This window comes from Myotis nattereri (assembly GCF_964212035.1).
Source record: "Myotis nattereri genome assembly, chromosome: 12".
In the NCBI taxonomy this organism is placed as follows: domain Eukaryota; kingdom Metazoa; phylum Chordata; class Mammalia; order Chiroptera; family Vespertilionidae; genus Myotis; species Myotis nattereri.
The window spans coordinates 82,386,867-82,403,403 of NC_138087.1; the positions used below are offsets into that span (position 1 = coordinate 82,386,867).

The 16,537-nt window shown below is 69.5% G+C and overlaps 2 protein-coding genes and 1 long non-coding RNA gene across 4 annotated transcripts in view; 2 read left to right on the plus strand and 1 right to left on the minus strand.

The window, feature by feature from the left end:
* Positions 1-7,007, plus strand: part of PNPLA7 (patatin like domain 7, lysophospholipase) — a 30,281-nt gene extending 23,274 nt beyond the window's left edge. Inside the window, exons 27-36 of the mRNA XM_081103102.1 lie at positions 2,234-2,390; positions 3,005-3,121; positions 3,312-3,381; positions 3,772-3,888; positions 4,296-4,444; positions 4,636-4,788; positions 5,653-5,763; positions 6,183-6,267; positions 6,418-6,521; positions 6,645-7,007. Coding sequence (XP_080959228.1) covers positions 2,234-2,390; positions 3,005-3,121; positions 3,312-3,381; positions 3,772-3,888; positions 4,296-4,444; positions 4,636-4,788; positions 5,653-5,763; positions 6,183-6,267; positions 6,418-6,521; positions 6,645-6,767 — 1,186 coding nt within the window. The 3' untranslated portion in view covers positions 6,768-7,007. The remainder of the gene's footprint in view (positions 1-2,233; positions 2,391-3,004; positions 3,122-3,311; positions 3,382-3,771; positions 3,889-4,295; positions 4,445-4,635; positions 4,789-5,652; positions 5,764-6,182; positions 6,268-6,417; positions 6,522-6,644) is intronic.
* On the minus strand, positions 1,685-8,818 carry LOC308527684. The gene is made up of 3 exons (XR_013996645.1): positions 8,713-8,818; positions 2,209-2,330; positions 1,685-1,820 (listed from the first exon to the last, which is right to left on the minus strand). It is a non-coding gene; the product is annotated as an uncharacterized lncRNA (long non-coding RNA).
* On the plus strand, positions 7,547-15,889 carry NSMF (NMDA receptor synaptonuclear signaling and neuronal migration factor). 2 transcript variants are annotated; one of them, XM_081103097.1, is made up of 15 exons: positions 7,547-7,784; positions 8,053-8,114; positions 8,731-9,216; positions 10,396-10,477; positions 11,405-11,473; positions 12,191-12,243; positions 12,635-12,724; positions 13,322-13,446; positions 13,687-13,770; positions 13,871-13,904; positions 14,009-14,079; positions 14,173-14,252; positions 14,357-14,459; positions 14,922-14,997; positions 15,195-15,889. In XM_081103097.1, the coding sequence occupies exons 1-15, from the start codon at positions 7,714-7,716 to the stop codon at positions 15,290-15,292; spliced, it is 1,584 nt and encodes a 527-aa protein (XP_080959223.1). In that variant the 5' UTR covers positions 7,547-7,713; the 3' UTR covers positions 15,293-15,889. The 2 variants fall into 2 exon arrangements, with proteins under 2 accessions (XP_080959223.1, XP_080959224.1); XM_081103098.1 differs by lacking the exons at positions 11,405-11,473; positions 12,191-12,243; positions 12,635-12,724; ... (6 more) ...; positions 14,922-14,997; positions 15,195-15,889 and adding an exon at positions 11,102-11,126 and having other exon boundaries at positions 7,575-7,784.
* The last annotated feature ends 648 nt before the right edge of the window (positions 15,890-16,537 follow it).

Below are 16,537 nucleotides of genomic sequence, written 5' to 3' on the forward strand. Positions count from 1 at the left end.
TGGCGGGCCCAGGGCACGTGGCCAGGCCGGACCTCCACAGGCTGATTGTGGTCCCTCCAGAAGCTTCCATCGCCTGCGTCACCACGCGTGTGTTCTGAAGGCTGCTCTGTCCTTTGCCGGCCGTCCCCAGGCCCCCGAGCCTCTCCACCGTGGCCCCACATGTGGAGGTGCGGCCTGACACCTGAGCTGGCTGCCGGGCCAGGGAGGGTGCAAACCCTCTTCTCTAGGAAGTGATGCCCGTGGCCTCGGAGCTGCTCCTCTAACGGGACTCACCACATTGGAGACTGCGGCTTGCAGGCCTCACAGACAGGGCAGTGGGTGGACTAGGGCCGCCCCTGTGCACCCTGTGCCCTTCACAGCCCAGTTCCTGCCTGGAGCCCCACGAGGGCTGGGGTGGAGCTGCTGGGAGGGGAGGGCCTGCCGTGGCCCGTGTGGCCTGGCGGGTAGTGAAGTCAGACACTACGCTCACTTCCCTCCGAGGATCCCTAGCCTCACCTGGGGCCACACTGTCACTGGGTTACTCGCAGGCTGAGCCGTGGGCCTGGGAGGTCGGGCCTGCCCCAGGGGCAGGGGCAGGGCAGCTGCGGGAGGACCGGGTGCCGAGTGGCTGGCCCAGACTTTGACCTGGTTGGCACGTCAGGACGGTTCGATCAGCAGCATTTCTAATGAAAAGTTAGTCACCATCCAAGTGACACTAGTCTAAAGGCCGCATCGGCGCTGCAGGTGCGCAGGGAGCTCCGTCTCCAGCTCTGGGTCATGGCTGGTGCGTGACGTCGCTCCCGCAACGTGTCTATCTGATCGCCCTGCTCTCGGCATGAGGCCCACGCACTGCTGACCTCTCTGACGGGGCATCTGGGCGAGGGTCCTGTTCGTTCCCGGGCAGCTGCTGAGCGCCCCCTGCTCGCCTTCCCTCCCGGCCCCCGGGGCGCTCTGCCCATTGCTTCCGTGCTCGCTCTGCTCGAGCTGCACGTCCCCTGCACGCGCTCTGAGGGGCGTGTCCTCTTGTTCTCGGAGGTGCGGCTCCTTGGTTGGCAGCCACGTAGGAACGATTTTCTTTTGGTTTATGCTTGGGGTTCATCCCGCTTCTGAATCTGATTCTGGGTTTCAGTCATCGTTTCTAAGCACTTCGAAGTGTTTCCCCTCAGACACGGCGTTCGTCCCGACCCTGAACGCATCTGGTCTCGCATCTGGGCCCCAGGGAGACGCGGACAGGCCCCTGGCCACAGCCCACGTGGTCCCCGCCGTCTCACCGGCTTCAGCCAGCCTTTCACGTGCCCCGCCCTCTACACGGTCTGGGAGCCGCCTTCCCCTCGGCCCGCTCCTGCCCCCGGGCCTCCTGCTCTGAACCTCTCAGTTCCCTTCTCACGCCAGCTCCCTCTCGGCCCCACTTCGTCGTCTCCAGTCCTGTGTCAGAATCGCCACATTTTATTTGTGTGAAAACAGGTGGGCCACAAAGTTTACCTTCTACCTGGGTTTGCGAAGCGATCCAGGGGCGCCCGGCACAGCACAGGCCGCGCAGCCCCCACGTCCCCTGGGGACCCCCCTCGTCCCACGCTGACTGTCCCGCCGGCCCCGCCTGTGTCTGTGGGTCCCACAGGCCCCTCCTCCAGGGCCTGGCTCTGCCACTGAGCGCAGCGCCTTGGGCCCCCTGAGAGGCACCCTCTCCTGGGCTCACCCCACACGCATCACTCCTCACTGTCGCGGGAGCCCCGCCATCTTAGAGCGGCGCCGGCACCTCCGTGACCGGGTCCTCTGGGCCCACGCCGGCGGGCTGCGTGCTCGGGCCGTGGCCACGCGGGCCTCTCACAGGCGTGTCATTGCTGGGAGGGACGGACATCGTGAGAGACATGGTAGCAGAGTTCGAGGCTCAGTGACCAGTTCAGTCCGAGGCCGGCTTTCCCCCCCGCGGGGGTCCGTGCGTCCCACTGACCGACTCCCTTCCGGGGCCTGGCCTGTGTCCCCCTCGCCCCTCCTGAGTCCACCCAAAGTCCGGCCGGTGCAGGCCTCTCGGACGCTGGTGGGAGACGAGGCCGAGTGCTGGCTACCACTCAGGACACCAGAGCATCTGCGTGGTGCCCGTCTCTCCTCTGAGCCGGATCTGCCTGGCCTATCGGTCAGACGAGAGCCGGCATGGCGGAGAGGGGTGGGGCGGCAGCCGTCCGGGCTCCTGCGGGCACAGTGGGGGCCGGTCCTGGCGGTGGCACTTACCCCTGTCCCTGCTCCCGGTGGGCAGAGGCTGCGCCCAGGTTGGCATCATCCGAGCGCTGGCGGAGTGCGGCATCCCCGTGGACATGGTTGGGGGGACGTCCATCGGGGCCTTCATGGGCGCCCTGTACGCCGAGGAGAGGAGCTACAGCCAGATTCGCATCCGGGCCAAGCAGTGGACTGAGGTAGGGCTGCTCCCTGGAGCCGGCTCATCCCGTGACCACCCGTGGGGCAGCGGGGAGCACGGGTGCGGCCACACCGTGTGGGGGCTGTCTGTGTTGGTTCCCGGTGTCAGTCCACCCAGGTGACTGGGGACCACACGGAGGTTCGCTGGACCCACAGTTCCGCTGGAAACGGGGCAGGGCCACGGGGAGCCCCAGGCCTGAGCCGCTTTGGGGGTTCTGTGGGAAAGGCGGGGTCAGCAGCTGCAGGTCAGCTCCTCTGAGGGGCTGGGACCTGGGCTGAGCCTGTCGGCTGGGGCCCTGGCCTGGGCGGAGCGGGCAGGGGTACTGGCTTGGTGTGAGGTTTTGATGGGGGGCGGGGGGGGGCAGTGCATTGATCAGTTTGCAGGAGAGACACCCGGGGGGACAGCAGTGTCCCCACAGCACCTCCCGGTGAGCTGCTCAGGCCACAGCGTTCGTCCCCCCGAGACCCACCCCCAGGTGCCTCCGACATTCTGCTCTGTCTGGGGGCCCAGCCAGGTCCCTGCTCCCTCCTCCGATGCAGCCCTGCTGGGCCTGAGGGCCGCCTGCTGCCCGGGGATGAGTCCTCACCAGCCTAGTGCCCCCCCCCCTCCCAGGACATGACGTCGATGATGAAGACGATGCTGGACCTGACCTACCCCATCACCTCCATGTTCTCGGGGGCTGGCTTCAACAGCAGCATCTGCAGCGTCTTCAAGGACCGGCAGATTGAGGTGCTGCACCCTCACTCCTCCCCAACCCTCCCCATCCCTCCTGCACCTCTGCTCACCCCTCCCCACCCTTCCTCACTCCTCCCCACCCCTGCTCACCCCTCCCCACCCATCCCGTACCCCTCCCCACCCCTCACACACCCCTTGGGTGGCGGCTGGGGAGGACGCCCTCTAAGCCCCGCCCTCCCCGCAGGACCTGTGGATCCCCTACTTCACCATCACCACGGACATCTCAGCCTCTGCCATGCGGGTCCACACAGACGGTGAGCGCCTGCTCCCTGAGGGGCTCCCACAGAGAGGACCTTCTGCACACGGACGACAGGGTGGTGGGGAAATGACCAGGAGCCCAGAGTGTGTGGCCTGTGGGCGGCACGGAGGGCTCCAGGCAGCATGTCTGGAGCTGCTTGACCGTCTCGGGGTGGGGGAGGGCTGGCTGAGGCCTCGGCACACCCGTGTGGGGCAGCACTCGGAAGGCGGGACACCCGGAGCGCGCCCGGCTCTGGGCCTCGGGGAGGGGATGTCCAGGAGGCATGTCCAGGCCTGCGCAGTGCCCCCCGGAGGCCAGCGGGGCCAGGGTGCCGGCAGGAGCACGGGTCGGGAGAGGCTCCTTCCTGCCCGGGCATGGCCGGGACCTCCGCCCTCTGGCCCCCCAGGCTCCCTGTGGAGGTACGTGCGTGCCAGCATGTCCCTGTCCGGCTACATGCCCCCCCTCTGCGACCCCAAGGACGGACACCTGTTGATGGACGGCGGCTACATCAACAACCTCCCAGGTGCGCCCCTCCCCAGCGCCTCCCTCCGCCGGCTCTGCACGCTTCCTCCAGCCGGTGCCAAGGGCGTCACAGGCTGGCTCGGAGCAGGGAACACGCACACACACACACACGCACACACGCCCGCGCCCGGGCACCGCGAGCCCAGCATATGGCTCCGTTTGTCAGCTCAGCAGCTCCCAGAACAAGGGCCAGGGAGAGGCGGGGAGCAGTTACCTCTCGTCTGTGCCACAGCAGGAACTAACAGCCCGCAGGTGCCGCGTGTGCTGGGGGGGCCCCTCCCTCGGGCACACCTGTCACCTGTTGGACACTTCGGTGCGCTCCGCGGGCCTCAGGGCTGGTGGGGCAGGCTCTGCCCCGACTGGGCTCCGGGCACCTGTCCCGGGTGACCAGGGTCTCCTTGTCCCCAGCGGACGTGGCCAGGTCGATGGGGGCGAAGGTGGTGATCGCCATCGACGTGGGCAGCCGGGACGAGACGGACCTCACCAACTACGGTGACGCGCTGTCAGGGTGGTGGCTGCTGTGGAAGCGCTGGAACCCCTTGGCCACCAAAGTCAAGGTGGGCACAGCCCTAGGCGGGGCAGGCCGGCCCCGCAGCTCCCCTGCGCCTCTGGGTCCCAGGCCCTCCCACCCCTGCTCCCCGGGCAGGCGGCCAGCGCTGGGGGAGGGTGGGCCTGGCGGAGCTATTGCCCCCGGGCCGGGGCGGCAGGCGGGACCCAGGGCACGAGAGCCAGGCCTTGGTGGCGGTAGGTGCTGAACATGGCAGAGATCCAGACGCGCCTGGCCTACGTGTGCTGCGTGCGGCAGCTGGAGGAGGTGCGGAACAGCGACTACTGCGAGTACCTGCGCCCGCCCATCGATAGCTACGGCACCCTGGACTTCGGCAAGTTCGCCGAGATCTGCGTGAGTGCGGGGGCGGGGGCGGCGGTGCCAGGCCAGCGGGGCTCGTGTCTGGCTGCCTTTTCTAAACATGTTTTTATTGATTTCAGAGAGGAAGGGAGAGGAAGAGAGAGAAACATCCATGATGAGAGAGGAAGGGAGAGGGAGAGAAACATCAGTGATGAGAGAGAATCATTGACCAGCTGCCTCCTGCGCGCCCACTACTGGGGTCATGCCCACAACCCGGCGTGTGCCCTGACCTGGTTCATAGGTCAACGGTCAACCAGTGAGCCACACTGGCCAGGCTCTGGCTACTTCTTTCCCAGCCCCCTGCCCTACTGAGAGCAGGAGGTGGGCCCCACACCCAGGCCCAGCGCCCCCTGTTGCAGGAGGTGGGCCCCACACCCAGGCCCAGCGCCCCCTGTGAGCAGGAGGTGGGCCCCACACCCAGGCCCAGCGCCCCCTGTGAGCAGGAGGTGGGCCCCACACCCAGGCCCAGCGTCCCCTGTTGCAGGAGGTGGGCCCCACACCCAGGCCCAGCGCCCCCTGTGAGCAGGAGGTGGGCCCCACACCCAGGCCCAGCGCCCCCTGTGAGCAGGAGGTGGGCCCCACACCCAGGCCCAGCGCCCCCTGTTGCAGGAGGTGGGCCCCACACCCAGGCCCAGCGCCCCCTGTGAGCAGGAGGTGGGCCCCACACCCAGGCCCAGCGCCCCCTGTGAGCAGGAGGTGGGCCCCACACCCAGGCCCAGCGTCCCCTGTTGCAGGAGGTGGGCCCCACACCCAGGCCCAGCGTCCCCTGTTGCAGGAGGTGGGCCCCACACCCAGGCCCAGCGCCCTCTGTGAGCCGGAGATGGGCCCCACATTCAGGCCCAGGGCCCCCTGTTGCAGGAGGTGGGGTACCAGCACGGCCGGACGGTGTTTGACATCTGGAGGCGCAGTGGGGTACTGGAGAAGATGCTGCAGGACCGGCAGGGCACGAGCAAGATGAAGGCCTTCGACGTGAGTGCCCACGGACACCCTCTGCCTTCCCTCTTCTGCGACCTGCCTCCCCCCATGCACCTGCGATAGGTGCCCTGTAGCCAGCAGCACCCCAGAGCACCCCTCAGCTGCTCGTGCTGCGGCGCCCCTGTGGGCCAGCATAGTCGAAGGCAGCAGGCCTGGGAGCTGTCTCCCAGTCTCTCTGTCCCCTGCCCCCTGCCCCCTCCCTTTCCACCCCTTCCAAGAGGATGGGGGTGTGTGCAGGACTCTGCCCATCTTTTACGTCCCTGCCCCCACTCGAGGCTGGGGGTCCTCAGCTAGCCAGGGTCCCGGGGGTGACAGGGCACGGGGCAGGCCTTGGGCCTGGCTGGGCAGGCGGCTGTGCTGGGGACACGGGGAGCAGGGCCTGGCCTAAGGGTGTCCTCCTCCTCGCCCCGCAGGTCCTCACCTGCCCCAACGCCTCCTTCACGGACCTCGCTGAGATCGTGTCGCGCATCGAGCCCACCAAGGTGGCCGTCGTGGATGGTGAGTGGACACCCAGGAAAGGCACCCACACGGCCAGGGTGCTGGGAGCCGCACCTTGACACGGACCAGGGGCCCTGGACCTGGTTAACCAGGCTGTGGGCGGGGCCTGTGCCCTCGGAGGGAACCAACATGGCCCACCCCTCTGCCCAGACGAGTCTGACTACCTCACCGAGTGCGAGGAGGGCTTGCCTGATGGCCCCCAGGAGGCCTACGCGGACTTCCAGAGCTCCCCGGCCGACGGGGGCTCCGACTCGGTGAGCTGCCTGGACCCGCCAGGCCCCTCGCCCACACCTGCTCTGAGGCCCAAGGGCAGGGGGCGCCCTCAGGGTGAGCCCTCCCCTGTCCCCACCCCGACTGTGACTGCGGTCTGCTTCCAGGAGGAGGAGCCCTCGCTGCATCACCAGCACCCCAGCGTGGCTCCCCCCAAACCATCCGTGGATGCCGCTCCCCCCTGGTTCTCTGGCCAGGAAGGGCAGAGGCCTCCCTCCGACGCTCCCTGAAGCCAGCGCCTCCGTGGCCTGTCCTGGAGCCCACGGCTCCCGGGGCAGGAGACCTGGCTGGGCCCGGGCTGTGCTGGGTGTCAGGCCTCTACACTGGCCGCTCCTGGGGGCGCTTGGTCCTGGTGCCTCCTGCACACACCGCAGCCCTCTGGGTGCAAGCCCCCCCCACCCCCCAGAGGTGTTGGAGCCTCTGAGCCCTGATGCTTCTGCTTAGGTGTGAATAAAGGAGATCTGATCGTGTGGGTGTGTCCTCCTTACGCCCGGTCCAGGGAGCAGCTGCCCCGTTGCTGGCCGCTGTGGGCCGCAGTGGGGCTGCGGGCGGACATCGCCTGCCCTCCCCAGGGGTTGCCTTGTGGGACCCTGGACCAGACCCCCTCTGCTGGGACTTGAAACTCCTGGGCCACAATCCAGGCCAAGCCGGGCGGGTGCCCAGGACCTGGGGTCCCCGAAGCAAGGAGGAGCCTCGGGGGCCTCGGGCATCCTTCCCACTGGGGCACGCGGACGCTCCGAAGAGGGGGAGGCCCGCACTTCTTTTCCGGGTCATCGAGCAGCGCGGGGGAGAACTGCCGCGGGCCCGGGCCTGCAGGGGTCGGAGGGGGGGGTGGGGGGCCCTGACCCCAGCGCCTAGGGCCTTGCAGACAGGGGCCTATCGTGGCGCGGACCGACCGTGACCGCGCTAGTGCCGGAGCTGCCACCCAGGTCCTGACGTCAGGTGGACGGCCACGGTGCACGACCGCCGGGCCCCGCCCCGTCCCTGACGTCACGGTGGGCGGAGCATCGCCCCCGGTCCTGGCCAAGGCTCTCGGCTCCCGGTGCGGGACGCGCGGAGGGCCCCGGCGAGGCCATGCGGGTCCCGAGCCCGAGCCCCCGTGCGGCGCGGCTCCCCCGGTGGCGGCGGCGGGCGCGGGGCGCACTCTGAGCCCGGGGATGCGCTGGCGCCTCGACCATGGGCGCCGCCGCCTCCCGGAGGAGGGCGCTGCGGAGCGAGGCCATGTCCTCCGTGGCGGCCAAAGTGCGGTGAGTGCGCCCGCGGCCCCCGTGCGCCCTCCCGGACCGCCCACCACGCGCGGGCGGCAGGACCCGGCGGAAGGCTGACTAGCCCGGTCTGCAGGTCCGGCCACGCTGCCCTGGGCCCACGGGTCCTGGAGCTGCGACCTGCCAACCGGGCTCCCTGCGGGGGAGGAGTGCCCGCCTGGGTGACCGAGGCCGGGTGGGGGCGGGGACCCCACGCTCCTGCCGCGGGAGAGGCCATGTGCCCTGACGGCGCCCCGCTGTCCACCCCCAGAGCCGCCCGGGCTTTCGGCGAGTACCTGTCGCAGAGTCACCCTGAGAACCGGAACGGAGCAGGTAGGGGCGCGGGAGGCGGTGCCAGGGTGGGGTCCGCACAGCCCTGCACCCTGGGGCCCGCTGGCCCCGTTCCAGCCGGGCCGCCCGCGGGCCCTGGGGGCTGGGGAGTGGGGTGAGCCGAGTGGCAGCAGCTGCCCCGCTGGGCTGGCTCCCTCATGCCCCTGCCCAGGGCCCCAGGAAGAGCTCATCACCATGGCACCCACCCAGCCTGGGCCGTTGGCATGGCAACAGGCCTCCTGGCACCCCCGGGGTTGGCACCGCTGTCTCTGGGGGCCAGCTGGCCGGGGGAGGGGAGGCGTTGGCACTGGGCACATGTGAGCGGTGGCAGGCTAGGAGGGGGCCTCTTATCCTGTCCTCCCCATCACCCAGCAGGTAGTACATCCTGTCGCCCACACACACAAGGGGCTTGGGGCCCAGCTGGAGGGAGGTGGGAGCCGCTGGGAGGAGCCCTTGGAGCCCCCTGCTAGGACGGCAGGGACTGGGTGGGTCGGGGCCGGGCAGTCCCAGGCCCACGTCCCGGCCACGCACCCACGGTGTTTCCTGCCTCTGAGCACCAGCAGACGGGGAGGGGAGGCCTGGGGCTGGGGCTGGGGCTCACCTGGCGCCTCTCCCCCAGATCACCTGCTGGCTGACGCCTACTCTGGCCACGAAGGGTCCCCCGAGATGCAGCCCGCGCCCCAGAACAAGCGCCGCCTCTCGCTGGTCTCCAACGGCCGCTACGAGGGCAGCCTCTCCGAGGAGGTGGTTGCCGGGAAGCCGGCGGGAGAGGGCCCCCAGCCCCGCGTGTACACCATCTCCGGGGAGCCCGCCCTGCTGCCCAGCCCCGAGGCTGAGGTCATCGAGCTGGCAGTGGTGAAGGGGCGGCGGCACCGGGAGCACCCCCACCACCACAGCCAGTCCCTGCGCGGCAGCCACGAGGACGTCAGCACACCCTGCCAGAGCTGGGCGGGCAGCCGCCAGGGCTCCCAGGAATGTCCCGGGTGCACCCAGCTGGCCCCGGGCTCCTCCCCTCGGGCCTTTGGGCTGGATCAGCGCCCCCTGCCCCAGGCCTCCAGCCGCCGCAAGAAGCTGGAGAGGATGTACAGTGTTGACCGTGTGTCTGGTGAGGAGCTTGGCGCGGGCGCGGGCGAGCTTGGATAAAGTGCTGGTGCCAGGGTGAGGGGTGCCAGGTCACAGGCAGGTCACAGCCCACAGATAGTCCTGCGGCTATGCCCCATGCCCCATGGCCCATGGTTGGCCGTGACCCTGCCAGCGCCAAGCCAATTAAAGAGTGCTTCCCGGAGGAGGGGCATTGGAGGATCTTGAGGGCTGAGGAGGCAGAAAACATGGGCTTAGGTGGAAGGTTGTGCTGCCTCTGCCAGGCCCCAAGCAGGGCTCCCACTTTCTTCAGGACACACATAGCTGTTTGGGGCCTGGCCAGCCCGTGGGCCTCTCCCCAGGTTGGTGGGCTGTGTGGGTGGTGGGGACCCCCCGAGGCCGCTGTGTCTTGCACAGACCTCCCTGGGCCTCAAGCAGCCCTGCCTCCTGGCCCTGAGGCCGCCTCCTGAGGAGCAGAGCTCTCACCAGCTGAGCCGCCACATCCCCCCAGGACACCGCCTGGGCCTCGGGCACTGGCCTGGCCGTGGGCAGGTCCCCTCCACAATGCCCGCTCCTGAGGGACACAGGCTGGGGGTTGGGCGAGGGTCAGGGTGAGCGGGCAGAGCTGCTTCAGCCTCCCCCACCCACCTCGTCTGGAAGCTCAGGGTGGACACGTGCCCTCAGGGAAGGTGGGGGGAGGTCTGGCCAGCTCACACCAGGGCGTCGTGGCTGCCGAAGGCACATCCCGAGTCCCGGAGGGGCTGCAGCCTTTCCCTCACCTGCCTCTCCTCTTGACGGAGCCGAGCCCTTGCCCAGGGCCCCCTGGGGACAGGCTGTGCTTTCCCGGGAACGCTCCCCACTGTGGCAGCCAAAGGGAGAGCTGAGCAAGGACAGGCAGACGTCACGAGGCCGCGCGGGGTGGGTGCACGTGGCTGAGCCTGCACCCGCCTCACCGGCTGCGGCCGAAGCGCCCGTCCCCCTGCAGACTCCCTGCTCCCCTGCAGGCCCCCCCCCCCGCTCCCCTGCAGGCCCCCCGCTCCCCTGCAGGCCCCCCGCTCCCATGCAGGCCCCCCGCTCCCCTGCAGGCCCCCCCTCCCCTGCAGGCCCCCCCACTCCCCTGCAGGCCCCCCCCCCGCTCCCCTGCAGGCCCCCCGCTCCCCTGCAAGCCCCCCGCCCCTGGTCACCACTCCTCTGTCTCCTCCAGACGACGCCCACACCCCCATCCGCACCTGGTTCCCCAAGGAAAACCTCTTCAGCTTCCAGACCGCAACCACAACTATGCAAGCGTGAGTCGCATCCCCGCCATGTGCCCCGTGCCCCGTGCCTGGGAGCCACTGCGGCCCCTCCTCCGGGCCGGGCCTGTTTCTCACTCTGAAGGCAGGCGGCCAGCTGCTCTTCTCACCCTCCCCCGCCCCCAGGCCTCCCCCGCTCTTCATGGCTCCTCCTGTCTGTTCGTCTGTCCTGTCCGTCCACGGCTAGGACAGTCACCAGTGGGGGCGGCTCTTCTGGGCCCGTGTCACCCAGCTCTGCCCACAAGGCTCTGCCTCACCGCCCCAGACAGTAGCCTGCTGGTGGCCCGTGTGCCCCTGAGGGACAGCTTAGGGCTCCGGGGTCTGCCCTTCTGCGCCTGCGACACAGCTGGGCTCTCCGTCCTCTGTCCGGGCTCTTCCCAGGGCCCCCTGGCTGTCCTGTGCTCCACACGGGCTCCCTGCCCTGGGCCGGGAAGTGGGGCCACCACACCCTCGGGGCCCAGGGCTGGCAGGCCACAGCGCCTGGCGGCGCGGCCCACAGCGTGCAGCACCGCCGGGTGGCGTGGCCTGGGGAGGGATGACCGCAGGGCGCTCATGGGGGTGAGGGGTCGAGGCTCACTGTGTCTTCTCTCTCCCGCTGCCCCTCGGCCGTGCCTCCAGCATCTCGTAAGTACCCTGTGGACCTGCAGCCTGGGGCAGGCAGTTGTCCCCGGGAGCACGCCCCCCCCACCCCCGCAAATAGGTTCGGGCAGGCCAGCCACTGGGCCTTGACTCTGAGGAGTGCCATGTCCCCAGAGCTCCGAGGCGGCAGCGGCCCGCCAGGGGCCAGGCCAGGGCGAGGCAGGCGGGACCCCCTGCCAGGCCCAGTGCCCCGGATGGCCCACCGTCCCCGTGCTCTCGCCTCTCCCCATGTCTGTCCCTCTGCCCGTGGCCAAGGGCAGTGCTGACTCCCCGGTTTCCCAGGGTGTTCAGGGGCTACGCGGAGAGGAAGCGCCGGAAACGGGAGAGTGATTCCGCGTCCGTAATCCAGAGGTAGGGCCTGCCAGCCACTCGCCACCGGGGTCCATCTCTTGTCGGTGCTGGTCTGGCCTGGGCCCCCCCGAGGCCCCCGCAGACCGGATGGGGGAAGGGCGGTGGCGACCACTGGCCTGGCCCTGCTCTGGGGACGCAGCAGGCAGGAGAGGGCACGTGGCCTGGGCCCCAGGCTTCCGTTTGGGGGCACAATGAAGCCAGAGCTGTGGGGTCAGTGGCAAGGCTTGACCCTCCCGGCCCTCACCTCAGATGTGGCCAGGAGGCCGCCTGTCCGTTTCGGAAGCCGGCCTTGTCAGGAGGCAACGGAGACCTGCCTCTGAGCAGAGGGAGCAGGCCCAAACCCCCTGTGGGTGGTGCAGACATGGCCCTGCCACTGAGCGCAGGAGCCCTTGACCCTGGGGAGGGAGGCCGGCCTGGGCCGTCCGGGGTGGGAGGGCGTGCCATGGAGGTGGACACTGCGTGCCCTGCACCAGGGGATGGAGGGGGCAAGGGAGGGCCTGGTATTGTGCCTTTGTCCAGGCAGCTAAGGAAGGGCCTCGGTAGGAGAGGGACTGGGTGGGCTTTGCCTCTGGTGGGCACTGAGCCAGCAGGAGGGTCCGGGCTGGGAGGGCATCTCTCACGGGGGCCAGGGCAGGGGCCGTGGGCAGGGAGCGGGAGGGGCAGGGCCGCCGCTCACCCTCGCAGCCCTCAGCAGCCCCCGTGCCCCTCTTCCCCCAGGAACTTCCGAAAGCACCTGCGCATGGTCGGCAGCCGGAGGGTGAAGGCCCAGAGTAAGGGGGTGGGGTGGGGGGCGCGGGGACGGGGCGCCTGCTCTTGGCTGGGCTTGGAATGCTGCTCGCTGCGGGAAGACCCCTAAGGCCCGGCCTCTGCGCAAGATACTCCTCCCCAAGCCCCGCCCAGAACCCCAGACTCCGCCCACAGCCCCACCCCAGCACTCCCAGACTCCGCCCACAGCCAGAACCCCAGACTCCGCCCACAGCCCCCATCCACCGTCACCCCTTCCCGCCCCGCCACGGCGTTCTCCAGTTCCCCAGCCTGGAACTTACCGACTCTGCCTCCTGCAGCCGCAAACCCTACCCCAGAGCCCACCCGCCGCGGGTCCATCCCCACCGTCGCCGCCGCCCCGCCCGCCCCGCTGATGCGGGTTTGCTCTCCCTGCAGCGTTCGCGGAGCGGCGCGAGCGGAGCTTCAGCCGGTCCTGGAGCGACCCCACCCCCATGAAAGCCGACACTTCCCATGACTCTCGAGACAGTAGGTGCCCTGCGCAGGCCGGCCCACCTCTCCAGGGGCGCCCCAGGGCCGGCCCCGCGCCCCGCAGGCCAAGTCCCTCTCGCAGCGGCGCCCCAGGCTCAGCCCCGTGCCCCGCAGGCCAAGTCCCTCTCCCAGCGGCGCCCCAGGCCCAGCCCCGAGCTCCGCAGGGCGGGTCCCTCTGGGGCAGCTAAGCTTCTGCGCTTCTGCTCTGAGCCTCAGGTTACCCGTCTGGGTGAACAGGGCGCCGGCACCGCTTCCCTCGCGGGCCGATAACTAGCAGCTGTGGGGTGCTGGGCCGCCCTCTGGCTGGAGGGGCATGTGGCTGCCAGGCAGCTCCTCACCGGTCCAGGGCCCCTGGCACGCTGGCCGGAGCTGGCACTGGCATCCTGGCTCCCACAGCCTGGCCCCGGGGTCCACCGGCTTCCATCCCGGCAGCTGCTGCTGGTGGTGCCCGTGGCTTCTCTCCCTCACCCCCTGTTCCCTCGCTGGCCTGGAGGACCCTCCAGGGCGTGGCCTGCCAGCTCTGCCCACCATCCCGGCTGGGAACCGCGGGCAGGTGGGCAGCGGCCGCAGCCCGGTGACCCGCCTGCCCCTCAGGTGGCGACCTGCAGAGCTCGCACTGCACCTTGGGCGAGGCCTTCGAGGACCTGGACTGGGAGGCTGAGAAGGGCCTGGAGGCCGTGGCCTGCGACGCCGAGGGCTTCCTGCCGCCCAAGGTCATGGTGAGGACCGACCCCGGCGCCTCTCAGCCAGTCTGGGGATCCTTTTCCTCAGGAGCTTGCTGTCTGCCTGGGAGGGAGGCAGCCACTGCCGCTGCCTGCGGGGTGAGGGGGTGTCTCACGGGGCTCCCCTGGGGGGTCTCATCGTAGCTGCTGCTGCGGGTGGGCTGACCAGGGGGGCTCCTGCTGCCCCTGGGCTCCCAGGCGGCCGAGCCTCCCCTGAGCCGCTCCCTGTGTCCCCAGCTCATCTCCTCCAAGGTGCCCAGAGCGGAGTACATCCCCACCATCATCCGCAGGGACGACCCTTCCATCATCCCCATCCTCTATGTGAGTGCCCACCCAGCCCCAGCCCCCAGCCCCCAGAGCCGGGGCGGGGGGTGGTGCTGCCCAAGAGGGACTGATTCAGGGTGGCTTGTGTCTGTCCCAGGACCACGAACACGCGACCTTTGAGGACATCCTGGGTATGTGCCCTCCATTCCCACCGTCTTCCGGGGCAGGGGCGGGGGCGGGGCCCGCAGGCTGTAGGGGAGCACTGGGGGCAGCGCTCACACCCCTCCCTCCCCAGAGGAGATCGAGAAGAAGCTGAACATCTACCACAAGGGTGCCAAGATCTGGAAGATGCTCATATTCTGCCAGGTGGGGCCTGGCACCCCGTGTGTGTGGACTGGGGGAGCAGTGGATGGACACCGGGCGTGTGCAGCCCTCCAGGCTGACCACCGTCTCTCACAGGGCGGCCCGGGACACCTGTACCTGCTCAAGAACAAGGTGGCCACCTTCGCCAAAGTGGAGAAGGAGGAAGACATGATCCAGTGAGCGGGCGGGCTGGCGGGGGCTGGGGAGGACTGGGCCCTGCGCCCCCCGCACCCCGGGGCCTGGGTTGGAGACCGCCTGTGATGCTCCCTTCCCCCACCAGCTTCTGGAAGCGCTTGAGCCGCTTGATGAGCAAAGTGAACCCAGAGCCAAACGTCATCCACATCATGGGCTGCTACATTCTGGGGAACCCCAACGGGGAGAAGGTACAGGGACCCCAGGCCCCACCAGGCTTCTGGGGATCCCGGGCCCATGAACAGAGGTGACAGAATGCCCCTCTCCACCTGTGTCTGCTCAGACTCCCTCTCCTCTTTCCTTAAACTCTCCAGAGAGCCTGGCCGGTGTGGCTCAGTGGATAGAGCGTCGGCCTGGGGACTGAAGGTTCCCGGGTTCGATTCCGGTCAAGGGCACATGCTGGGGTTGTGGGCTTGATCCCCAGTAGGGGCGTTCAGGAGGCAGCCAATCAATGATTCTCTCTCATCATTGATGTGTCTCTCTCTCTCTCCCGCTCTCTCTGAAACCAATACAAATATATTTTTTAAAAAACCCTCTGAGGAACCCCTTGTGCCTCAGCCCAGCCGGTTGTGAGGGGTCCTGCCCCCCCATCTGCCCTTAAGCTCCCTCCCTTCCTCCCCGCCCTGGACTCATGGCCCCGCCCCTCCTTCCAGCTGTTCCAGAATCTCAGGACCCTCATGACCCCTTACCGGGTCATCTTTGAGTCCCCCCTGGAGCTGTCGGCCCAAGGTGAGTTGGTCAGGCTGCTTCCCCGCACTGGGATGGGTTCCCAAGGCAGCGCCCCCTTCCCCCAGGCCCGCCCCAGCCCACCCGGAGCCCCGCCCTCAGCCCTGGCCCCGCCCTCATGACCCGACTCCACCCGGAGCCCCGCCCCTCGGCTCTGGCCCCGCCCCCGCTCTGCCTGAGCCCCGCCCACCTCCCCCCAGGGAAGCAGATGATCGAGACCTACTTCGACTTCCGGCTGTACCGCCTGTGGAAGAGCCGCCAGCACTCGAAGCTGCTGGACTTCGAGGACGTGCTGTGAGGCCAGGCGGCCCCTCGCCGCGTCCTGGGCGCCGCCGGTCCCGGCTCAGGTCCTCAGCCCGCGGAGCGCCCGCGGCCGCAGAACAAGTGCAATTCCCTCCGGCCCCCGGGAGCCAGTGCAGGGCGCCCGGCCGCGTGGTGCCCGCCGGCCGCGAACCCATCACCAGCACGGGCGCCTGGTCGGCTCGCGGGCGCGCCTCTGCCCGCCCGTCCCCCACGGGTCCTGGGCGCCCGGCGGCGGGGGGTGCCGTCTCCAGGGCCCGCCCTCCGCCCCCCTCCCGGAGGACGGGCAGTGCGGGCGGTCGGGCGGAGCGGGCCCAGCCAGGGCTGGGTCCCCGTGGGTGAGACCCGCCCGCCGCACTGGGGGCCTGGACCCCACATCCAGGCCCAGGAGCCGAGCGCTGGCGGGCGGGCTGGCACCGGCCTGGCCCTGGCGGCACTCTTGTACATACAGCTGGCGCTGGGGGCAGGTCCCCCTTTGCAGAGCCCGGGTCGGAGGGCACCTGGCTGTGTCCGAGGCTGAGCGGGGGCGGGAGTGGCCGGGCTCTAACCATGTACGATATCCGTAGAGTGACCATTAAAGCTGACCCTCCGCCGCTCTGCCCGCGTCCTCTCTCCGCCCGCGGGGTTGGTACCTCCCGGCCGGAGCTGCTGAGCCTGCTGATGAGTCGGCCACCTCGGCCGCCAGCTGGGCCTGAGGCTGCTGAGCTTCCAGACCCCCCCAGCCAGGGGCCCGCTCCATGGGGGTGGGGACCCGCGGCAGGGAGTGGAGGGCAGGCCCTGAGCCGTGAAGCCTGGGGCCTGAGAAGGGGCAGAACGGGGAGTGAGGTGCCCTGCCCCTGCCACTTCTGTCTCCACCCGGGCAGTGAGGCCAGGGAGTGACCACAGGACCACTGGCCTCCCTTAGCCTCCTCATTTCCAGATATGCCCACTGCCACCTGTCCCCTAGCAACCAAGCTGTCACTGGGCACGGCCAGGCCTGCCGACCCCGGTGGCTCCTGGTCCAGTGGCCCGGGGACAAACAGCCGGTGCCAGCCGGTTACCCACAGTGGACGGCGTGGTGCAGCCGGGACAGGGGGGCCGGAGGGTGGCGGACCTGCTCGGGGACAGCCCTGCATCACATCACCCTGCTGGGCGGGGGCGTAGAAGTTTGGGCGCCAACTTGAATGGGTAAACTTTTAGGGGTTTAGATTCAATCCCACGTGCTGGTCCGCATGCTTGAACTTACTATATCACGCACCACAAG

Coding starts and splice junctions, on each gene's coding strand:
- NSMF (XM_081103097.1), top strand. CDS start 7,714: ATGGGCGCCGCCGCCTCCCGGAGGAGGGCGCTGCGGAGCGAGGCCATG. Junction 12,725..13,321: donor TTCCCATGACTCTCGAGACA/GTAGGTGCCCTG, acceptor CCTGCCCCTCAG/GTGGCGACCTGCAGAGCTCG. Junction 14,460..14,921: donor GGAACCCCAACGGGGAGAAG/GTACAGGGACCC, acceptor CCCTCCTTCCAG/CTGTTCCAGAATCTCAGGAC.